The 22,575-nt window shown below is 43.3% G+C and overlaps 2 protein-coding genes across 3 annotated transcripts; one reads left to right on the top strand and one right to left on the bottom strand.

Moving 5' to 3' along the window:
• Positions 1-2,044: 2,044 nt before the first annotated feature.
• On the bottom strand, positions 2,045-7,442 carry lrrc8da (leucine rich repeat containing 8 VRAC subunit Da). Its single transcript, XM_069712521.1, has 2 exons — positions 7,288-7,442; positions 2,045-5,643 (listed from the first exon to the last, which is right to left on the bottom strand). Coding segments are annotated over exons 1-2 (2,562 nt in total). The 5' UTR covers positions 7,289-7,442; the 3' UTR covers positions 2,045-3,082.
• Positions 7,443-7,515: 73 nt separating this feature from the next.
• Positions 7,516-20,638, top strand: gtf2b (general transcription factor IIB). 2 transcript variants are annotated; one of them, XM_069712554.1, is made up of 7 exons: positions 7,516-7,538; positions 16,156-16,268; positions 17,871-18,004; positions 18,164-18,310; positions 19,189-19,318; positions 19,526-19,807; positions 20,091-20,638. In XM_069712554.1, the coding sequence occupies exons 1-7, from the start codon at positions 7,531-7,533 to the stop codon at positions 20,222-20,224; spliced, it is 948 nt and encodes a 315-aa protein (XP_069568655.1). In that variant the 5' UTR covers positions 7,516-7,530; the 3' UTR covers positions 20,225-20,638. The 2 variants fall into 2 exon arrangements, with proteins under 2 accessions (XP_069568655.1, XP_069568654.1); XM_069712553.1 differs by lacking the exon at positions 7,516-7,538 and adding an exon at positions 12,885-12,954.
• Positions 20,639-22,575: the final 1,937 nt, after the last annotated feature.

Raw genomic sequence — 22,575 nt, 5'->3', positions numbered from 1 at the left:
CTATATATATAGATATATACTGTACTGTATATACTGTGCATTTTATATTTTTTTACTGCTATTTTGCTATTTTATTGCGTTTCTATTATTCTATTCTATTCTATTATTTTATTCTATTATTTATATTATTATCTTATTGCTTCTGTATGGTGCTGTAGTGAAAAAAATGTCCCCTCGGGGATTAATAAAGTAAATACCTACCTACCTGCCTACCTACCTACCTATTTCCAACATTTTAAAAGCAACATATCTACATTTTGGTGCATTTTCATACTCCTTCATCCTTCTTTCTTTTGTATTGTTTGCTTTACGCCCTAGTATGGCTTCATGAATAGAAGAATTCAATTAACATCTTAATTAACATCCACTTTTGCATTCAAGTCGACCTCAGTCAACACTGGATCTTAGTCACTGTTAATTCTCTTACAAAGATGCTTACTCCTGCAGACAGATGGCAGCAAAATGCAACACATGGTGGACCTGCTTGCATACTTTTCATCTTATGGATACACAGTAAATAAAGTGTCATGAACAAGGGGTTTCCAAGTCTGTACATGTCAATTAAATGGCATAAACAGTTACGTCGAGGGTTTGTACATTATGTTTTTCTATACTGAGCATGTACTATATACAAACTGAAACTTTAAGGCTTCATAACAGGGGGTTGGCAGGGCCTCACAGGCTGCTGGGTCAATCTGACCACGTGTAAAAAAAAAGATACACCCGGCATTTTATTTGCGGGTCAAGCAGACCAGATCTTCTACCGGAAGCCGAGTTCATCTGTGAACGAGTGTTGACATAACCAGACCGAATGAGCAACAGCATGTGCTGACAACTTTACATCGAGGATAGGAAGAACTGGTACATTGTGATGTAAATTTCCCATTTTCGTATTTAGAAACAGTGATGCTATTGTTCCTCTTTAACAGGACTCGCACATTCCCAAATAGCTACTCGGCTGCAGAGGATCACCACTGTAAACCCGACCCATGAAGTAAACGCTCGGGTTATGATTTTTGGCAGACGCGTCTTCTGTAGGAGACGTCTGTTGAAAAAGATTAAGGGGGTTCAGCCACACAAACAACATGCAATAAGTTATCAGGAAACGGACTATTTGGACTGTTTCACCTTTTGAATGCTTCACTGTAGAATTAATATACTGGGAGCATCCTGTTACTTGAGATCACTAACATCGTCCACTCTCATTGACAAAAGAGCGCGGTCTAAGGAGGCTTTGTTCAAGAGCTCCAAGGGGAATTCAGCACAATGTTTTTCTCAAGTCTTTGGTGCAGAGAGGAAACAAAAGTAGAAAACGTGTTTCCACTGTGAAAACTGTTGAGCAGAACAACAATAGATATTTTGGGTGGTCAAACACAACTGTATCCAATCACATAATTAATTGCTGCACTGCGGTAATTGCTGAGACACAGCCATCATTAATGTGATCAGTTTCGTCAATGTATTTCCTTAAGTGATGAGTTAAAATTGATTAATGAAATTAATAAAAGTGTTCTGACATGCACAGTGGTGTCAAGATTCACGTTAAAAAAAAAAAAAAAAAAGCTAAATTACATGAGAAGCACAATATGGATAGACTTTAAACAGGGAAGGAAAAAAAAAACCTGGAGATGCTCATCAAACAATAATCGAATCAAAAACATTTAAAAAAAAAACAACCTTGTTACTCATGTTCACTGTCAGTAAAGCAGTAAAGATGAATAAAAAACAAACATGTAGCTAATGTAACTTTAATAAAAAATTCCTTCAACTTTGGTTCTTGGGTTATCTCTGATAAAAATGCATTTACTTTAAGAAGCAGTGCAGTAATGTGATATTTTTCCTGCTTCATTTTTAGGGCCCGAGTACTGATGGTGCAAAAGCCCTATTGTAATTTTTTTTTTTTTTAATGGCTTAAATGTATAAAAGATTTTCCACTCAAGCATCATTGTGGAATGTGAATGAGAAAAATGATCCACTGTATTCGCAGCATCCTGGCTGTAGCCCAGCGCTCATCTGAATGAGATAAATAATGGTTAGACATTCATCTAAAATTGTATTTTATTGTGCCATAAAGTTATGAACTTTGAGCATGGGATCACCAAAGTGGTACAGCAGCTCTGAAGAACAATTATAGGCCTACACAGATGTACATATATATATAAAAAAAAAAAAAAAAAAAGAAAAAAAAAAAGAAGGCAGACATTATTAATAATACGCGATTGTGACATGTAGGACAATCCGTCCAACTACTGACCACTTTTAATCACGCGTTTCACACTTTGAAACTTGACTTCAGAAGCTAGTCACCAGATTTCCCTTTTATCAGCTCACATTGGTCTCACAACAGGTTATCAGAGAGGACATTCCCCAATCATTACATTATTAAGTTTTCAATGTGCAAATGAATTACTATAGGCCTTGGTATACAATCTCTACAACAGTAAGGTAAAGGGTCATTTCTGGTGCTTTGTCTCCACCTGAGTTTTACAACTCTAAATTAACTCCGTTAGCTACAAGGTGAGTCAACATATGAGAAAAAAAAAATGTGTAGGTTACATGACTTTCACCAAATTTCAAAATGACCAAGAAAGGAGTGTTGCATTGTGTTTACTTCTATACCATATGCAAATTGCTTTGTGGCTAGTGGTTGTATGTAAAACTGACATGAAAACGTGAATTATTCATCATTGTAAAAAAGAAAAGGAAAAAGAAAGTAGCAGCAGTTAAGGCAAAAAGATTGTTCCCCATGATTACAATTATACCTGAGTACCTAAAGCAATACTAACAAATCTACGTGTGTCATTGGAGCAAACAGTTTTGGTCTACGGAGTTATTATATAAAGCAGTTCTAATTTTTATAACTCAAAACTATGAAAAAGCAAAGCAAAAAAAAAAAGCAAAAAAACTGAAAAAGCTGAATTAGATACATAGTCAGCAACAACAAAAGCAATCTATTAAAATAAGCAACTAAGACAATTCATTAAAGTAATCATAAGAAGCCAATCATTTCTATGGGTAATACATTTTTAAAAAGTCTGTTCAATCAATTAGCGCCAGCCAGTCTGAGTCGGAGGGTTTTGTGCTATAAGCCACTCGTAAAGGACACGTTGTTGTCTCGGCTGATGCTCTCCTTAACGTCTCCGGGCAGTGCGTCAAAAAGATGGTCCTCCACAACCAGGCCGGCTTTGCGCAGCAGGCGGCAGTTTCCCAACTGGACCGGCAGTCTGTCCAGACAGTTCCCTCTGAGCTCCAGTTGAGTGAGCTGCACCAGTTGACCCACAGTGTCGGGCAGAGTGGTGAGCGCGTTGTTCCCCAGACACAGCACCTTCAGCTTGGTGCATCGGAACAGTGGCTTGGGCAGCGCCTCCAGCTTGTTGGAGTTGATGGCTAAGTGCTGGAGGTTGTGGAGGAGGCCCACGTCTGGGGGAAGCACCGTGATGGAGTTATGTCCCACATCCAAGTGTCGCAGTTTGGGTAGCGTGAACAAGGCTGGGGGCAGGGACTCCAGTTTGTTGTGCGAGAGGTGGAGAGCCTCCAGAGACTTGATCTGGCCGATGGACGATGGAATGGTTATAATTTTGTTGTGCCACAGTTTAAGGCATGTCAGCCTCTTGAGGTGCTGGAAGCTGATGATCTCCTCAATGGTCCGGATGTTGTTAGACTTCAGGTCAAGTTCCTGTAGGTTGGTCAAGCTGAAAATAGCATGGGGAATCCTCTCCAGTTCACAGGTGTGCAACTCCAGTTCGATTAGATTCGTCATCTTTTTCAAACTGTTTAGTACCAGCAGTTTCGTACCATCGTTGTGCACCACTAACCGGATCAGGTGTGGTGAAAGCTCCGTGATGTTCGTGGGCATTTTTGTCAGGTTGCTCTTCAGGCATAATGTTTTTAAATGCCTCAAATCCCGCATGGACTCCAGGCCGATCATTTTGTTGTTTTCTGAGCTCAAGTTGCCGATTAGGTTGAGCTCCCTCAAACTCCTCAGCAAATACACCCAAGTTGGGATCTCGGCGACATCAGTGAACTTGACGTGAAGGCAGCGGAGATGATCACGCAGGAAAGCAAAGCCCGTCTGCTCGACTTTGGCCGGACAGTGGCAGAGATGCAGCTCCTGCAGGCTGGTCATTTGGGAGACCTTTGCCGAGAACCTCACCTCGGGGATGAGCTCCAGTTTAAGCACCTCCAAGTCTGTGAGGTCAAACACTGCGTTTGGGAGCCCAGAGAGCATGAAGAGGTGCAGCTCCTGCTGGTCCTGGGCGTTACGGGTCACAAGCTGCCTTAGTTTTTCAAAGGTCCACTCGTGATTGAGGCTGATCTCCCTCAGCTTGTTTTCACTGACCTCGGACAAGAAAACCCCGAAGCGTTTGGAGTAGAGTTGGTCATACTGGTCAACCATGTGTAAGAGGAATGCAAAGTCATTTTTAACATCAGGAATGTCGCTGAAGCTGCTCTCTTCCCTGACCTTCTCGAACGAGTACTCTTTCAGAGGGCGTCGGAACACCCAGAAGAGGGAGTACAGGCATGTCATCCCGTAGATCAAAATCAAAGTCATGTAGCTGATCAGCAGCTTGTTCAGCATGAAAGCCATGTTGTGCGTACAGAAGAACTTTCTGTAACCAGTTAGCTGTTTTATATCAGGCTCACAATCATGCTTAAAATTTATCTTCGTGAAAAAGGTCGAAGTGTAAGACAATATCAAAATAAACTTGACGGTTTTGACGATGGTCTGTGCCACGTAAAGCTTGTAGATGAAATCACTGTCCTCCACGTGAGCTCTGAATTTTCTCACTTTCTCGAACAGGGCTTTGGCCTGCTCCCCGTCCTTTTTATCCAGGATCGTCATGCTACTCGGGACCTCTGCGATGGGCTTGTCTGCAGAAAATTTCACCCCGAGCATGGGTGTGGATTGGTTGGCATTTGTGCCTTCATCCTTTCCCTCTAAGGACACCTGCTTTGGTGCCGAGGAGGTGCCGGTCAGCCTCTGTTTGTTCTCCTCCGAGTCCTCACAAGCCGTTTCAGACAAAGCCTTCGTAGTCCACGGAGACTCAAAGCACCTCCCCAGAATAGAAACAAAATGCTCAATCTTTGAGCTCGTTTTGGGGTATTTGAACCAGAAGTTGCTACTGACCATGAGAATGAGGGTGTGGATGAGGGTGAGATACGGAAAGTACTTGGAATACCAGGGCAAGGCAACGTGGTAGCATATTTGGTTGATAAAGACATATTGTTGGTAGTCCAGGTTAGTTTTGACCCCTGTCGGCTGAGGTTGATCGACATATTTCTCGGAGACCGCCGTGTGTTGGTGCGTTACGTGGATGTCGTGGACAGCTTCGTCCGGTAGGTCTTTAGTGACCAGTGGGATGGTGGCTACCACAGGGGCCCCGGTGGCTGCTGACGAGGCCGCCTCCCGTGTGCTCTGCTGGGGGAACGAGTCCGGTTTCGTGCCCGAAGCCTCCTCCGGATCCTCCAGACATGGGAGGCAGGCCACCTGGTCCTTGGTGATCTGCATGGTCATTGCAAATATGGCCAGCATGAGCATGACCAGCCCCAGGTAGTCCATGAACACGTCCCACCATGGCTTTAGGATGCGGTACGTCGGCTGGATGTCATTCAAGGATGCAACCTCGGCGAGTGTGAACATCACTGCAAGAAATAGAGGAGGGTCAATAAATCGTATTCGGTGTATGCAGCGTTTTTAGACCTTTAATATTGAAAAAAAATTGTTGTCAATTTTTGGAGGTAATTTCTCTGGTTCCCGTTTCTCCAATATGAAAATTTGCACTTACATTTTTACTATTCTATCCTCATCATTATAAACTGATTACATCTGGGAGTCCTTCAAAAACATTACAGATGTTTTTCCACTATTCCCTTGTGACCTCTTTCAACACTGTCATGAGTAATCACTCAGGAAACCGAAAAGGACATTTTAAAGACGTCATGAGTTTCTAGGGCTCAAACTTAGACCAGGAAGTTCAACCTTTGTGGGTAAAAATCCACAGCAGGTTGCCCAAACTAAAGAGCCCTGTCGTTCTCTCTGCTGCTGGAGTAACACATTGAACCCCCAGCTGTACAACCTGTGAATGTGTAACTGTGAATGCACCACCGAGTACAGAGCGCGCTTCATAATTTCATCAGGGTGATCTACATTGAAATCTCACTTCCTCTCCAGTTTTAGTCCGTAATGCTTAAACAGTGTTTAAGCAGCGAGCCAAGATTGTGCTAAATCCAGACGAATTACAACGTGTTGTTTCTGGAACAGCGCAGACTCCTTTGATGAAGCTGCTAGTCCACCAGCTGTTGTGACTCACTAAGATGTTTGGCACACGTGCTTCATTTAATGAAGCACTAAAAAAGGTTCTCTTATTTAGTGTATGTGGCACTTTCTTGTGGTGGGTTTTTGGAGTGTCCCCATATAACAATCAATGAGTTCCCAGTGAATATCGTATAGTATTTCCCTACTTTTATCACCTACAGTGCTACATTGCTCCGGTCATAATTACTATGACTGCAAAGAGGTCGCAATAAACATAAATATAGGTTGTTTTAACACCCTTCGGCAAACGCCTTCAGCGTGAGTCTTACGTTTTCACACATGGCAGAAAAAATACATTCAAACAGGCTATGAGGGGGGAAAAAAAATAGTTTTGAGTGTGTGGGTGGTTGGGGGGGGGGGGCGTGGTGCCCCAGGAAAGGGTGGGGGGCCCTGTTGCCACCAAGGCAGGCCCTGTCAAGCAGGGGCAGGGTGGTTGAATACCTCATGATTAAAGCGAAGGAACATACTGCTCTGTTCAGACTGAATACATGAAACTGGACTTTGCCACGTGATGGCAGCTCCATGCCAAGTCTAAGTTCATTATGATAAATTATCACAGACAGTTTAGTGTAAGACCAGAGGGTAAAACATAGGCTCCAGATGTCCATATGTATATTTATTTTTTTTATTTTTTTTATGGGCAGACTATTCAACCAGAAGAGAAGATCTTGTAGTCGGATGATAAAACATTTGACCTTTTTTTTTTTCCTCACGCGAGCTTTTTTTTTTTTTTGGCGCAGTAAGTTTTCTGGATCAGGTGACTTGTTGAGACACGTGAAATGGAGAATCAATGTGTATCCCGCCGTTAAACGTTTACACCGGGTAACCGGCTCCTTATCTGGAAACTATTATCTCTTTGAACACGCGGGGGGAAGAATATCTTTTAACTTAATAGCAATTAAGTGCACGTGATTTTTTTAATTTTTTTTTAAAGAGTCCATTAAAAACACAGTGAAAGAAAATATACTTACTGCTTGTGTGGCGTTATCTCAGTCCAATTATGTCTTCTTCGCCCTGCATGCCACTTTTCGACCCGCTCCTCAGGTGCGTCTTTAACCTAATTTCTCAGCCCAGTTAAAAACTGTGGGAACGACGCCGGTCGGTGAAACAAAGCACTGAAGAGCATCTGTTCGTGACTGTGCGCTTTGCCGGCTGCCAGTCCTCATACCTGAGCCCGCGGAGCAGGTCGGCTGTGTGGCCGAGCGGCAGACAATATGCGCAGGTAGGTAGACCTTCGGTCAGTGCAATGTATTTCTAAGAAAAGACGGATCCAATATGGAGCCGCACGGACCGCTGTTGTGGGTGTTATGGGCGCTTCTCATTGGAGGGTGACATTACAGCAACTTCCCGAAGACACCGCCTGCTAGTTTATCTGATGCTGCGTTCAGGGCGCGTGGGGAAAAGCGGCACCTGCTAGAACCTCAATATTTAAAACTCGTATTTCCACAAACAGACACTGTTTCACAACAAAAGACAAGGGCAGAGTGAAGGAGGGCAGTTTATGGAAATGTTACATTTAAATGTTTGTCGGTAAGTGTGTGATTATACCATGCATAAAGCAGATATCTGTAAGATCCCCAAAATAGGCCTACTTACGACTAAAATACGTATTAAATGGAGTTGAAGGAGTCAGGGGGACACTGGATCACAGCCTGTTCGGAGGTGACTGTCAGCATTTCTTGTTAGTAACTCAAACCACCACAAAGAGATGCAACACAGTGACATAAGTCTATGATGAAGAGACTCAGAATGATCCAAAGCAACTAGAAATAGATTCAAAACAACTGGAAATAGACTCAAAGGACTCAAAACAAATACAATGGCACTCAAAGCGCCCAGTTATAAGCCAAAAAAAATACTTAAAACAACTACAAAACCCCAAAAAAAAACAAAAAAAATGAACACAATTACATTAAAAAAAAAAAAAAAAAAAAACACTACAAAGACACTCAAAATGACCATGAAGACTCACAGCAACTACAAAGACACTCGAAACACAGTCATTTTGTGTCTCTTTCAGTCTGGATGTCTGGCATCTATGAAGGAGGATGTGGGGGCTTTTAACAAGTCTGTGCCCGGGGGCCTGTTGGCTCATAATACATCTATGAATAATGGAGTGATAGGGGGTTTTTTAGGAAGTATTTAGCAAGTATTTGATATTAATGCCTGTCAGAACATGTACTCTGTTTCATCTTGGTCTCTATTTATAATAAGTTCAGTAAGTGAAACAAATGAGTTGAAAGACAGACCAAAAACTATTGTTCACTTCTAAACGTGTAAACCCAGTCTACCTTCTCTCCAACATGACTTGAATGCAGCATCAGCTTCCTCCCATGTCTTTGATACTTGGCTGAAATATCTTAGCTGACTAATTCAGGCTTCTTACACTTGCATGCCACATCTATTTATCTGCCTGTATATCTGAGTGCTGAACTCATACATGATTTCCAGCTCTTTCTAGATTTGGTTGATGATGCACTGGGTGGAGGAAGTGTCTTCTCAGTTGCAATCCATACAGGTTTCAACCGGTCCTGGGCTGCTGGCTGGCTGCTGCCACCCTGTTCTCGCTCACGCTGCTCCTGTACTTTGAGAGGAAGAAGGAAAAAAAAGAAAAAGAAAGACAGATACAGAACAAGCCACTGGGGCGTGTTGTGTGATGCAAGATCAGATGTGGAGGCTGTACATGTGCATACACACTGGCAGACTGATTACACTGACAATTGATTTAGTCTGTGTTATATGCAGGCTTTAGAGAAAGCACAATGCACCCAATTCAGTATGTCAAATTTACTGTTTCTGCAATAGGGCCAAATGTTTATTCAGAGTTGTGTGATATAGTCTTATGATATCTGGCTTTATGTGGACTCCTCCAGACACAGAGACAGTGGAAAAAGTGAATGAAAAAAGTATTGTATTACTGTATGTAAACTCACATAAACATCTAACTTTGATCTCATAAATTATTTCTCAACAGCTGTCAGTCTTTTCCTCCATAACCTGCTGGCAACACATCATTTGTAATGAGGTGTTTAGTTGATGTAAGTGCTGATACAAATTTGGGCGTTGGCCAAATCATTAGTTGTTGATATGACTGAGATGAAACATACAGTTTGGTTGGTGTGGTGATGGGGAGAGGAAGATTGTGTAAAGATGTAAAGGTGTGGTTTGTTGTCACACAGGTTGGCAGTGGGAGCAGTGGTCGAACCGTATTTGGTTTCCTTTCTGTCTCGGGATGTGGGGGCTGACAGCTGAGACGCCCAGACACTCCTGGCAACCAGTTGAGTGCATTGAGAATTGGCTCACAATGAGGTGTAAATTATTCACAATGGACCTCCCTCTCTGATTTGTAAAGAATACACTGGGTAGTATCACTCTCAGACAGTAACCAGTGCTTTCACTGCAGGTATACACATGAGGTCCCTGAGTGCCAGAAGAAAAGATGAAAGCCACAAACCAAGAACAAACTCACACAAACAAACCTATTTCTATGGTAGTTCATTTCCTGCATGCACAGTAAACACAGAGCTTTCTCACTCCAACCCCACCCCCGCCCCTCCCTCCCACCCACACACACACACACACACACACACACACACACACACACACACACACACACACACACACACACACACACACACACAGCGGGGTAGCAAATTCACGTTTGTGTTGTGAAATGAATATTATCAATAAGTGGAGTAATATCAAATGATGATTAGATGTTACAGTCAGAAAGTAATGAATAAGCAGCTCCTGAGGCTTTGAGCTGGTTGACCATGTGTGCATTTGCATATGACCGGGAAACAGACTGAGAAGATGTAAAAAAATGTTCCCCTCTAATACCAGCTTGCAGGTTTGTTTGGTGTACTGGTGATATCTGTCATGCTGTGACTTTTTCTATGAGTGGAATTTGAACAGACACAATCAGCCCTGTTCAGTACTATTACAGACTATGCAGTAAATATTTTTTAGTGCTTGTCAGAGGACATGTGCCTACTTTTCAGTCATAAATTAGTTGCAGCAGTGCCGTCAAAAATTGGAATAGCTCATGGTTTACCATGTTCTCAGTTATGCTTCCTGGTCAGCACAATGCTCAAATACATTCTGGTGTTGTGTATCATTTCCAGTTCTGATGGGACCATATCAAAGCTGTATTCCACTAAACCAGAATCACCAGCATGGAACTCAGACACATCAAAACAGCGTTGCCAGATGTTGGATTAAATTGCTCAGCCAAGACATTGTGTACTCTGCAAAGTATGACTGTGACTGTGCTCTGTAAAAGGCTCAGTATCATATTGCTATTTAAATAAATCTGACCTCAAAGATGGGGATTCCAATATGTTTGAACACTGACATAGAGATGGATGCTGAATGATCTGTCCAATGATAATGATATCATTACTGCTTGAGGGCAACTTGAGCAATTTCCATACCTGAGGTACTGCTTTTATTTGCCTCCACCTGCTGTTGCCATGGTGCACACTGACACTCCTTACTGATACCATTGACATAATGATAATCCATTAGTTAGCTGCACTTGGCAAGTGTTTGCATTTTTGTAAATTTATGTTGCACACATAACTAGTGGGCATGCTTAAGATATTTGATTTGTACACAGCGTGGCTTTGTTAGCACAAAAGCTGAGCAAATCAAGTGACTCTTTGTGTCTGCGGGGTTTCTTCCACAGGCCTGGGAAGTATGGAGCAGAGGAGCAGACTGGTACTGGTCATCTGTTCAGTCTGTGCACAGATGACCGCTGGTGTCTGTGAAAAGCTGTTGTCTGTGCCAGTCTGTGTCTCTGACTCAGGCTGGCACAGACAACAGCTTTTCACAGACCTGTTTTATCAGAAGGCTTCTTAAGAAAAATGTGAGATTTACTGTTGCAGTACAGAAGTTTTGAGTGGCTCACTTCCAGAAAATCAAAAGAATTTCATTTTATTTTAGCCGTAAGCCATTGCTGGTATTGTGTTTCATCAGAGGACCACCAAACTAGCAGTTTATATCAAATTCTGGTGAAATGTAAAGTTTGCATTTAATAGGTTCTGCAATGTCATGTCTCATGGCTTGGTTTCATTGGAAGTTAAGACTATATTTTACTGGTTAAATCATTTCCAAATAATTTCCTTTTTTTCAAGAAAATCTCCTGGAAAGAATTACGTAATTAAGTCCTTCTAATAAAGGGAAAAAAAGAGTATTTAGTTGGTTCCTAAAAAGTATTCACAGTGCCAGTTTAACTCAAAGAGTTGCACTTACTAAACAGAAAGTCAGCTGAATGATATGGAATGTGTATCCAGGCAAATATTTAATTACAAATTGTTTTTTTTTTTTTAATTAAATTTTAAGTTTAAAAAATGAATAAGCTTAGTGTTTACTTTACATCTATGTTTAAGAGTTTTCCCAATAGTTGGCAAGAAACTACTTTTTAAAACTTTGTAATTTTCCAGACGCTTCCTAAACTAAATAATCAACTTGCCAAAATAGTGTTTTTGGGGCCTCCTGTTGTCTAGGGTCAATAGAAAGTTGTCAATTTTAGCCACTTGGTAATCCAGCTGTGAACATTACATAAAAATCAAATTCAACAAGATCTTTGAATATATGCTATACCTATGTTAAAAACAAATATTTATCAATACTACCGTGTTACAATTTATTTGTTATAAGTACATTTGATCGATCATGGACAACACCTCTCACCCCCTCCATGAGACTGTAGGAGCTTTAAGCAGCTCCTTCAGCAGCAGACTGCTGCATCCTCAGTGCAGGAAAGAGCGCTGTCAGACTGTTCAACACCACCCTGTAATATCGTTGCAATGTTCATCTCATTTCATTTCATAGCACCGGACATTATTTTTCCATTCAGCCCAAACTATATTTATTTATTTTTTGATGTATATAGTCTGTGTGTGTGTGTGTATTTATTCTAAAATAATGATTTTGTATCTGTTTTATTTATTATATTTTATACGTATTTGTAAATATTTTCATATTGTGTGCACTTTTTGGTTTTCTTTGCTACTATGACGACCAAATTTCCCCACTGTGGGATTAATAAAGTAAAATCTAATCTAATCTAATTTATTCAAATACTGTAGGCTACAAAGTACACATTTGAAATACTTGTAGGCCTACTTGACTACTTTCATTGATGTTGCGTTGTAATTCCTCTGCTACATCTCAAATAGCCAATTTTACTCCACTACGATTGTCTAACAGCTTTAGTTACTTTTAAAATTAAAATTTTTCATACCCTTATATGATAGTAAAAATACTGACAGGGAGCATTTTACTGCAGAATGAGTATCCATTTGATAATCTATATTCTACTGTTATAAATTACATACTTTTGATTCAGTAATGTTTTGAATGCAGGACTTTCACTTGTAGTGGAGTACTGTCACATTGTGATATCAGTACTTTCAGGGCAAGGACGTGAGCCGTTTTGCTTCCACTGTTTATTTGTCTCTTTTTCAACAAAAGAAGCGTCACACAAAGGGAGCATATTTGGACTGTTTTGGTCTTTGCGACTCGCCGTAGTTTACACCGGCACGTGATCAAAAAGGTTATAAATAGAGGTGCGGCGATCATTTGTTTCTTTGACTCGGGGACAGAGCGAGGAGTGACATGGCGTCGACAAGCCGGTGCGTAGCAACTTTGACCGAATATAATACCCTTATTTTCTGTACGAACGGCTCCCGTAATGTTACACAGTAAAATAGATGTTTACCCGTACTTGACGAGACGGTCGTGCCGTGTCAGCGGTAAACTACCACGCCCTTCTCCGCACCGCGAAGTGTTTGGTCTATTGTGCTAGGTAACAGCTAGTTAGCTCGCTAGCCGCTGGTCAGATGTTGCCAGAAGTGTCTCCGCCGCGTCCTCACAGCTGCTGCTTCAAAACCTGCTGTTGGTGCTTGTGTGTTTCGCATTGTACTCTTGTTTTGCTGCTACTTTTAGCTCTTATTTTTGCGGCCAAACACTTTCGGTGGTGTAATGGGAAGCTGAAACTTGCGCTAATGTGCCGTCTCATTGACACCAGCGGTCCGGACACTTGTAAACACGTACGGGGTTGTTTCTAAAGCAGTTGGTCCACGGATGATGGCTTTTTACATTGGACCGATGAAGCTTCCTTCAACTTCGTACTTAATGTATCAACTGTATATATATATATATATATATATATATATATATATATGTGTGTATACATGTACGTGTGTATATATAGGTGTGTGTATATATGTGTTTATGTGTATATATATATGTGTGTATATACGTATATATATATATATATGTATATATATATACACGTTATATATATGTGTATATATGTGTGTGTGTGTGTGTGTGTATATACGTACGTGTATATATATATGTTTATATATGTATATATATATATGTGTGTGTGTATATATATGTGTGTGTGTATATATACGTGTGTATATATATACATATGTATGTGTATATATATGTGTGTGTGTGTGTGTATATATATGTGTATATATATGTGTGTGTATGTATATATATATATATATATATATACAAAATTCTAATATATATACACACACATATATATATATTTACATATATATACATGTATATATACATATATACATGTATATATGTATATACATGTATATATATATATATATATATATATAAAAAATCACAATGTATATATGTATATATATTAGAATTTTGTGTGTGAATGTTGTGCTTTTTTAATGGCCGGAGTAGCTTCTGTACTTACAAAACAATCAAGAAATCACTTCAATCTCTCGAAATTCCTGTTCTTCTTGTTCAATGCCGTGTTTGTACTGTTGACAAGGATGAACATGAAATATGATGAGGTTTGACCTTTGATGTCGATATGTCTCGATATTCACATGTTGACACTGGCCAAGCCAGCTGCAGCCAGTTTCGTGCTCCGACCCGACCCGACTCTCCCCACTGCAACATCAAAAAGTCACTTTGTGCGATGTGATGTGGAAGAAGAATCGCTCGGCTGTTTCTTCTCTGTGACATAAGGGAGGGGGGGGGGGTCAGTGTTTCCACAGGTCGCCTACAGAAGGTCGTAGCTCATTCTTGGCCTGAGGCTGCGTAGACAGCTATCGTTGATAAGAGTCCAGCTGGTCGTAGCCCCACGAGCAGTTTCCACGGACAGTCAAGGTCGTGAAGATCTGATGATCTGAGGCTTCGTGTGAGGATGTGGGGGGGGGGGGGGTAGTCATAACAGCATAACTTTGGTACAACTGGGAAAGGATTTCATGAAATACTTGATATGACGTTTTTGTGCGAGTATAAATTAGGGATTTCCTTTTCAGTCGGGACACTAGTACCCTGACTTTGGATAATGGCCGAGACAAAGCGCTAATCTTCCACCGGTGTTTTAATTGATCAGATCCAGCCTCTTATCTTTTATGTCCAAGGTAACATCAGCAGCAAGTGGTCCGAACAAATCTTCAAAATTTACAGGCATTTCAATTTGAATATAAACCTTTTAAATGCAGTAACTAATTAGTCAGCATCTGCATTTCGCAGTAAAACAATACAACTGCATTGAATGACAACAAAATGTAAAAAAAATTTAAAAAAAAAAAAATCGAATCACAATTAGGTCACAAACTTGATAGACTCAGTGATAACGGACATTAGTTGTAAAAATAAAATAAAACGACGAGCAACACATTTTTGATGAAAGTTCAGCGCAAATGGGGAATTTAAATTCCACTACGGAGTGTTTGGCCTTCAAACATCAGCTGACACGTTGTTATGAGTTCCCTCCTCCTCCTCCTCCTCCTCCTCCTCCTCCTCCTTTGAGCAACATTTCCAGAGTCAACCAGCTCACCGCTGACACACTGTTGGAAAAATGACTCAAGAGGCTCGGTTCAAAATCAAACACATCGGACATTTTATTCTTGCAAGAAGGAGCAACTACATGCACCCTCAAAGAGAGGTGTCCAGCAGCGCTCCCCCCCCCGGCGGTCCTCCAGCGGTCCTCCCCAACAGTCCTCGCCCCCAGCCGTCCTCCTTCTTCTCCCTTTCTCCTATACAGTGTGACAAACAGTTGACAGTCACCCCCCATTCCCTTTGTATCTGCTTTCATATGGTAATACAGAGTTGGTTGTAGGTAAGGACACCGGAGGGGTGTGTGTGTGTGTGTGTGTGTGTGTGTGTGTGTGTGTGGGGGGGGGGGGGGGGGGCGTCAATTAGATGTGGAAAGTAAAACAAAAGGAATCATTTGCAAATAAGACAGAAAACAAAGGAAACTTTTCGGAGCCTGCTTGACAAAGACTTTCCGGAGCCACAATGCAAACGAGGAAGAGACAAATCCTTTAGTTTTTTTCCTCCATCACACCCAACGCAGCGCACGCACGTAAAACACGATTGATTTGAATCGATCGTCCCCGTCGTGATGCGACGCCGGTTTCTGTCCCGGACCTCCGAAACGAGCTGCCGCTCCGTCGATCAACTGGTGTCGCAGATTGATATCCGTTCTTTCGCGTTATCGAGCCGCAACAAACGATCCCGCTTAAATCCTCCGGACCTCCTCAAGCTTCCTCTGATCAGGAGTCAACCAGCGAGATAAAAACACGGCACGTACGCACAGTTCAGTGTTTCGGGCTCTCTTCCTCGGGTCATCACGCGCGGACGTCGTCGTCGACTTCATTTTCCATTCACGTTTCGTGCCGTGACCTCGACGGGAATTCTCCCTCCGCCCGTCCTCGACGTCGCCCGTCTTCATGTTGAACCCTTTCCGGCTTCTTTTGTTGTTGTTGTTGTTTTCTTTCTTTCTTCGTCTTCCCTTTTGAGCTTCTTGATCATTTAACTGTGATTCGCTCCTGCAGCGGAGATGCGCTGGCCCTTCCCAGAGTTCAGTGTCCCAACCACCCCGAAGCCATACTGGTGGAGGACTACAGAGCGGGCGACATGATCTGCCCCGAGTGCGGCCTCGTAGTAGGTGAGTAGACGAACGACGGACGCGTCCCCCCCCCCCCCGCCCCCCCCGTTCGGGTTCCCGTGCTCGTCGTCTCGAGCGTCACTCGGCCCGGACTGTCGTCACGGCGACTTGAAGCTCTTCGGCGCGCGTCTTCCTCAATCACCCCGTTTGGTTGGTTTCGAGGCCGCAGCGCTTCCGAGTCCTCCCGCGTGGACACGTCAGCCGAGTTGAGGCGCATCAAGGCCACCGTTTGTGTGACAGCAAATTATGGGAAAGCTGTTTTGCGGTTCTTTCTAATAATCTCTGTTTTTGTAGCGGAAAAGGGACATAAAAAAAAATAAAAAAAAGAATCTGAGATGTCCTTTTCCAGAGAAGCTGAATATTCTTCAGAACAAATCCACAGACGCCTCTGGACAGTTTTTCCACTTGTGATCATAAGTAAAGATCCAGACGTGCTTTAAGACATACAATACTCGTATTTTGAATCATAATTTGTGTCCGATATGTTCTTTCCGCTAAACCAATCAATTATCATATAAATATCCATAGAATGGCGTCTTAGTTTTAAATTTTATTTTTTTTTTTTTTTTTTTATCTCTGCTCATATTAAGTGATTCTGCTCAAACATTCAACTGCAGGGACAAGAAGCGAAAACTCATCTTTGAGTGTCGGGCGACTTTAAAGTTGAAAATCTTCTGTGCGATTAAAGTAACCTGACCGCTTCAGCTCGTTAATCGGAGGCCAACGTTTTAAGCGTAACAGGAAAGCAGCTCTTCGCCGCGTCGAACGTCAGGCGAGCTCCGCTCCAGCGTTTTGAAAGGGAATTAACCGAACTGTCGTTCGTCGCCGGGGGGGGGGGGCGCAGGTGTAAAGTATAAAGTATACGGAAGCACAGATTCCCTCGACGCAGCACGGAGTTGTCCCGTAATGAGGTCCGGAGGGAGACGCCGGGCGGGTCCGGAGGGAGACGCCGGGCGCGCTCTCTCTCCTGACGGAGGCTTAAGCGGCCTCTGTTGCTGCTTCCATAGCTCCGGCCGGACTCTGAGGAGATGAACGTCACTGCGCCTCCAGGTTTCTTTTTTTTTTTTTATTAAGACCGACGGATGGGGAGGGGGAGGAAAACAAAACAAAACGGGGTTTAAGATCTCCAATCGAATCCTCAACACACCGTTCCAGGAACAGACGGTCGGGATCACCGATAGAAAACAACAGACACGTTTCAGACCGTTTTCTGGGCTGTCGTTTCATCTTTTTCCCCCCGTTCCACTCTCCCTGATCTGTCGCGTGACTCGAGCCGCATTTCGGTCCTTTCGCCCCGTACGCCGGCTGAAGTACAGGCTGTAAAGACAATCGGGACATAAGAGCGAAAAGACGGATTCAGAGCCGCCGATCTGAGAAGGCGGTTAAAGGCGAGACGCCGAGGGAGGAGTGACGAAGTACTTCGGACGCCGTCCCTCCCCCCCCCCCGAGGGGGGACGCTGCCGCTCGTTACCGCACCGCCTTCCGGTTACCGAGCATTGTTTTGCGCGCGCCGGCTTTGTTCCACCGGTGTGCATTTCAAACCGAACGCGGTGATTTGTCAAGTTTGTTTGTAACCCGGTCGCCCGGACGGCGTCTCCTCAGGTGACCGTGTGATCGACGTCGGCTCAGAGTGGAGAACGTTTTCGAACGAGAAAGCCCTCAAAGATCCATCCAGAGTGGGAGACGCCCAGAACCCGCTGCTGAACGGAGGAGACCTCACCACCATGATCAGCAAGGTGACCAGACTAACAAGACGACTCGGAGGGCTGTTTGAGCGGCTCGCGGCGCCGCCGACGTGTTCCCGATCGGCGCTCCCGATAAAGTCGCAGCGAAGCACATTCTCCCGAGTTCCTGCGGCTTCTCTGAACTAAAACACCCAACCGTTTCCTCGACAGGGAACCGGCGCGGCTAGTTTTGACGAATTTGGGAACTCCAAGTACCAGAACCGTCGGACCATGAGCAGCTCCGACCGGGCCATGCTCAACGCCTTCAAAGAGATCAGCACCATGGCGGATCGCATCAACCTGCCGAGGAACATCATCGTGAGTTGTTTGGCTCTCCTCTCCTCTCCTCTCCTCTCCTCTCCTCTCCTCTCCTCTCCTCTCCTCTCCTCTCCTCTCCTCCTCCTCCCCTCTCCTCCCCTCCCCTCCCCTCCCCTCCCCCTCCTCTCCTCTCCTCCTCTTCTCTCTCCTCCTCCTCTCCTCTCCCCTCCTCCTCCTCTTCTCTCTCCTCTCCTCTCCTCTCCTCTCCTCTCCTCTCCTCTCTCTCCTCTCCTCTCCTCTCCTCTCTCTCCTCTCTCTCCTCCTCCTCTCCTCCTCCTCTCCTCTCTCTCCTCTCCTCCTCTCTCCTCTCCTCTCCTCTCCTCCCCTCCTCTCCTCTCCTCTCCTCTCCTCTCCTCTCCTCCCCGCCGGCTTCAAATGTGGTTCAGACACGGCCGGCTGTTGGGGAACAGAAACTGAATCTGATGAGACGTTAAAATAGCGAGCGAGCAGAGGGAAATGAAAACGACCCGCGATTCACTACGGAACGGAAAGTGGCGCGTGCAGTAATTATGTAACCTGAAGATTTATCTGCGGTGCGCTGGAGACCACAGGTTTCCCGTAACGACGCACTCATACGAAGGAACGAGGCGTGTTCGTCACACAGTTGCCATTCACTTCAACTAAACTAGGTCAGCGTAGAGTTTTAAAAAGTCCCAATGTAATTTGTTAGATATTCAGTTTCCTTGTTCCAAAAAAAAACAAAAACCATTTCATTTGGCGTTTTGAGAACTTAAACTCCACTCTATTTAATCAGTTTAATTTGGTATTCATTCAAATGTGAAAATTCACGTTTTAAACACGTGAGCTTTTAGATTATCTCGTAGAATTTGACTACACTAATTATTTTGTTTGCCGTAAGTACTATTTTTGTTTTCCAGGACAGAACAAACAACCTATTCAAGCAGGTTTACGAGCAGAAGAGCCTGAAGGGTCGAGCCAACGATGCCATCGCGTCTGCCTGCCTCTACATCGCCTGCAGACAAGAGGGTGTACCACGAACTTTTAAAGGTCAGAAGAAACCCTTCGACTTTGTCATAAGAATTTCAGCTATTTTACGGAATTCTCAAGTTACACATCTCCCTTGTGGAGTCTTTGATGCCCTCAAATCTGCAACCTCTTCAAAAAAAAAAAACAACAACAAAACAAACAACGTTGGTGCACACTCTCGCTTCACTCCCATCAAAACGAGTCTCGCCTCCAAACCTTCCTCCACAGAGATCTGCGCCGTCTCTCGGATCTCAAAGAAGGAGATCGGCCGGTGCTTTAAGCTGATCCTGAAGGCGCTGGAGACCAGCGTGGACCTCATCACCACGGGAGACTTCATGTCCCGCTTCTGCTCCAACCTCGGCCTCCCCAAGCAGGTGCAAATGGCGGCCACCTTCATCGCCAGGAAGGCCGTGGAGCTGGACCTGGTGCCGGGCAGGAGCCCCATCTCCGTGGCCGCGGCGGCCATCTACATGGCCTCTCAGGCCTCTGCAGAGAAGAAGACTCAGAAAGGTACGTCTTCCTTCACTCAACGGGGCCTGATGAGTCGGGGTTGTTTTTTTGCCCCAGAAATGACAGGAACATCAGAATCGGCTTTATTGGCCAGGTATGTGAACAACATCCAAGGAATTTGACTCCGGTTGTCACTTCTCCCTCTCAATGTGCAAAAACAGACATAACTAGAGATATAAAACATCAACATATACTGGTGGAAGTGGTCATCGTAGGCCTAAAGTCCTGTGGTGAAAACGCCGCAGGTCAACAGTTGAACTTTTGTCTCCCGATGGTTCCACAGAAATCGGAGACATCGCCGGTGTCGCCGACGTCACGATCAGACAGTCGTACCGCCTCATCTATCCTCGCGCGGCAGAACTTTTCCCTCCGGACTTCAATTTCGACACGCCCGTCGATAAACTGCCCCAACTGTGAAGACGCCTCCTCCCCCCACGCAGTGCTGATATTTTTCTGCTGTACTTACAAGATTGTATTGTGTTATTTTTTTTATTTTTATTTTTTTTCATGTTTGTGTTGGATTTTGAAGATTTCTCTTGTCCCGTCTAAGACCACCAGCCTTCGTCGAGGCACTCAAGACAGGAATAATGCGGACACATTCCAGTGCTTAAATGGAACAGCTTGCAGACTGTGCTTTCAGTATTTCATTTGACTGTATATACCGTATCATGTATATTTGTCCATGTGGGGAAATGTAATTGATGCTTGCAATTTTAGGCTGGTTTCATACTGTATACATGAACTTTGTTTTTGTAGAGAAAGGACCAGGTTCTATTTTGTTAGTTTGAATTGTTTTAAGTAATTTAAAAATAAAGGTTTTCATTAAATCTGCTCACGGTTTGAATCTAACATTTGTTTATAGAAAACCTGATTTACGGCTCAAGACCGATTTCACCGACGCCTCGATACATCGGGCAGGGAAAAAAAAAAAACAACAAAAAAAAAACGATGCAGCGCCACTATTACAAATGTTTAATTTGTGCATTCATGATGGGCGACAAACAACGACTGCAAAAATGCCTTTGTTTTGTTTTGTTTTTACACCGGGGATGAACAGCAACAGTTGAGTGACTTGAGTATTCGGTGTACCATCCATAAAGTTTTCATCTGTTCTGGCAACAACATGCACAAGCAAGAATAAAAAAAAAAAAACACTGTACAATCTATTTTCATCATTAAGAAACGTAGATAATTAAAAACTATCGATAAAATTAGTGCTTTCAGCTTAATTGTGTACATACAGTATGTGTATAATATATATATATATATATATTCATATATATATATAATATACCCGGCCCTGCCCTCCCCTGTAGTGATTCACATCAACAGGTCTTCAACGCTTGAGTCACTTTATAAAGAACATGCAAATTGACAGGAAGTCAGCGGCGGTCTACTGTCAACTACAAAAATGGAATCGGAACAACGTGGGAGGCATCTCAATGATGTTTTGATGGAGACCAAAAGAAACGGTGTCGTAATGCTGCCCCCTTCACTCCCTAAACAACAAAACAAACACTAGTCTTATGGGTGCTTCATGTCTCACTTTCAGTCCATCAGATTATTTCTACGATCTGTTCCTCTGCTGCTTCAACAAGGACAGGATGAGTTTGGTTTTGATAGCTGAAAATGTGCGAGTCACTTTTACTTTCTCTGAGGTAACAGGAGAAAAAAGAAAGAAAAAAAAAAAAAGAGTCAGGTCCACCACAACCGGCTGTTCGCCGAGGAATGAAAATCCCAGAAAACAACTGAAATCCACCTGAACAGACAGAATTTAATGTTAAAAGTTTGATCTTGTTGCTCAAAAAGATGCTGTAAAGTCATGCAGCACTTCACTAAACAGCCACTAGAGGGTATCAGAGAATCTCATATTATTTCTTCTGGCCGAAAGGCCTTTTAAATCAACTCATTTCCACATTAATGGCGATTAATTTACCAGTTTATGTGGCAGTAACACTGGATAAACTGCTGTTTAGTATTAGAGTGTGAGGTCTTACATGCTGCCTTCAGGTGAGGAGGAGGAGGAGGAGCAAGAGGAAGAAGAGGAGAAGGAGGAGGTGTTAAACTGATAGCGCACGAAGACTGGGTCAGTGGACCCAAAAGGAAATGTAGTGTTTAGACTTTTACTTGGTTTTCAAGTGGGGACGCAGCAGTAGTAGTCAAGATGTTTGTTGTAGCTGGTGACGATGCTTTGAGCACTCATGACTTCACTGAACGCCGGTTTGAGACCTGATCGTAGCGCAGCGTTACAGTGAGAGAAACGGAAGCTGTGGCGAGGGCTTTACGAGCACAGAGACAATAAACAATAAAATATACGACCGAATATAATCTGTACAGGTCAAAAAAGCTGAAGACGGTGACACTGAATAAACGTGATTGTGATGTTGCCGTCTTCTCAAGAGTTCGTATGAAAAACATTCTCAGTGGTCAGACAACGGACACAACGACGACGACGATCTGTGCAGGAGGACGCCCCTCCTCCTCCTTCACTCTCCAACGACACCATTTCGTTTGTTTTCTTTTTCTTAAAAAAAACAAACAAAAAGAAGTTCTTCATGTGGATTAAAAAAAAAAATAGGTGGGGGTCCTCAGGAGGCATCTGGACTTTCTTCTCAATGGCACAGAGTTTTGTCCGAAGGCTCGGGGAGCCACGTCCATTTCTCCTCCTCGACATTTTGGGCAGGGAAGAGGAGAGTTTTTTTTTTAAAAAGGTGTGAGCTACAGTCATTGCTGCGCTTTGTTGGTTCACAGTGTGTGTGTGTGTGTGT

Source organism: Brachyistius frenatus, unplaced genomic scaffold (genome assembly GCF_029030835.1).
Source record: "Brachyistius frenatus isolate BFR_SWC_R1_liver_20210118 unplaced genomic scaffold, ASM2903083v1 Contig_110, whole genome shotgun sequence".
Lineage (NCBI taxonomy): Eukaryota > Metazoa > Chordata > Actinopteri > Embiotocidae > Brachyistius > Brachyistius frenatus.
The sequence above is the reverse complement of the archived record's forward strand: the minus strand, read 5'-3'. Positions and strand labels throughout refer to the sequence as shown.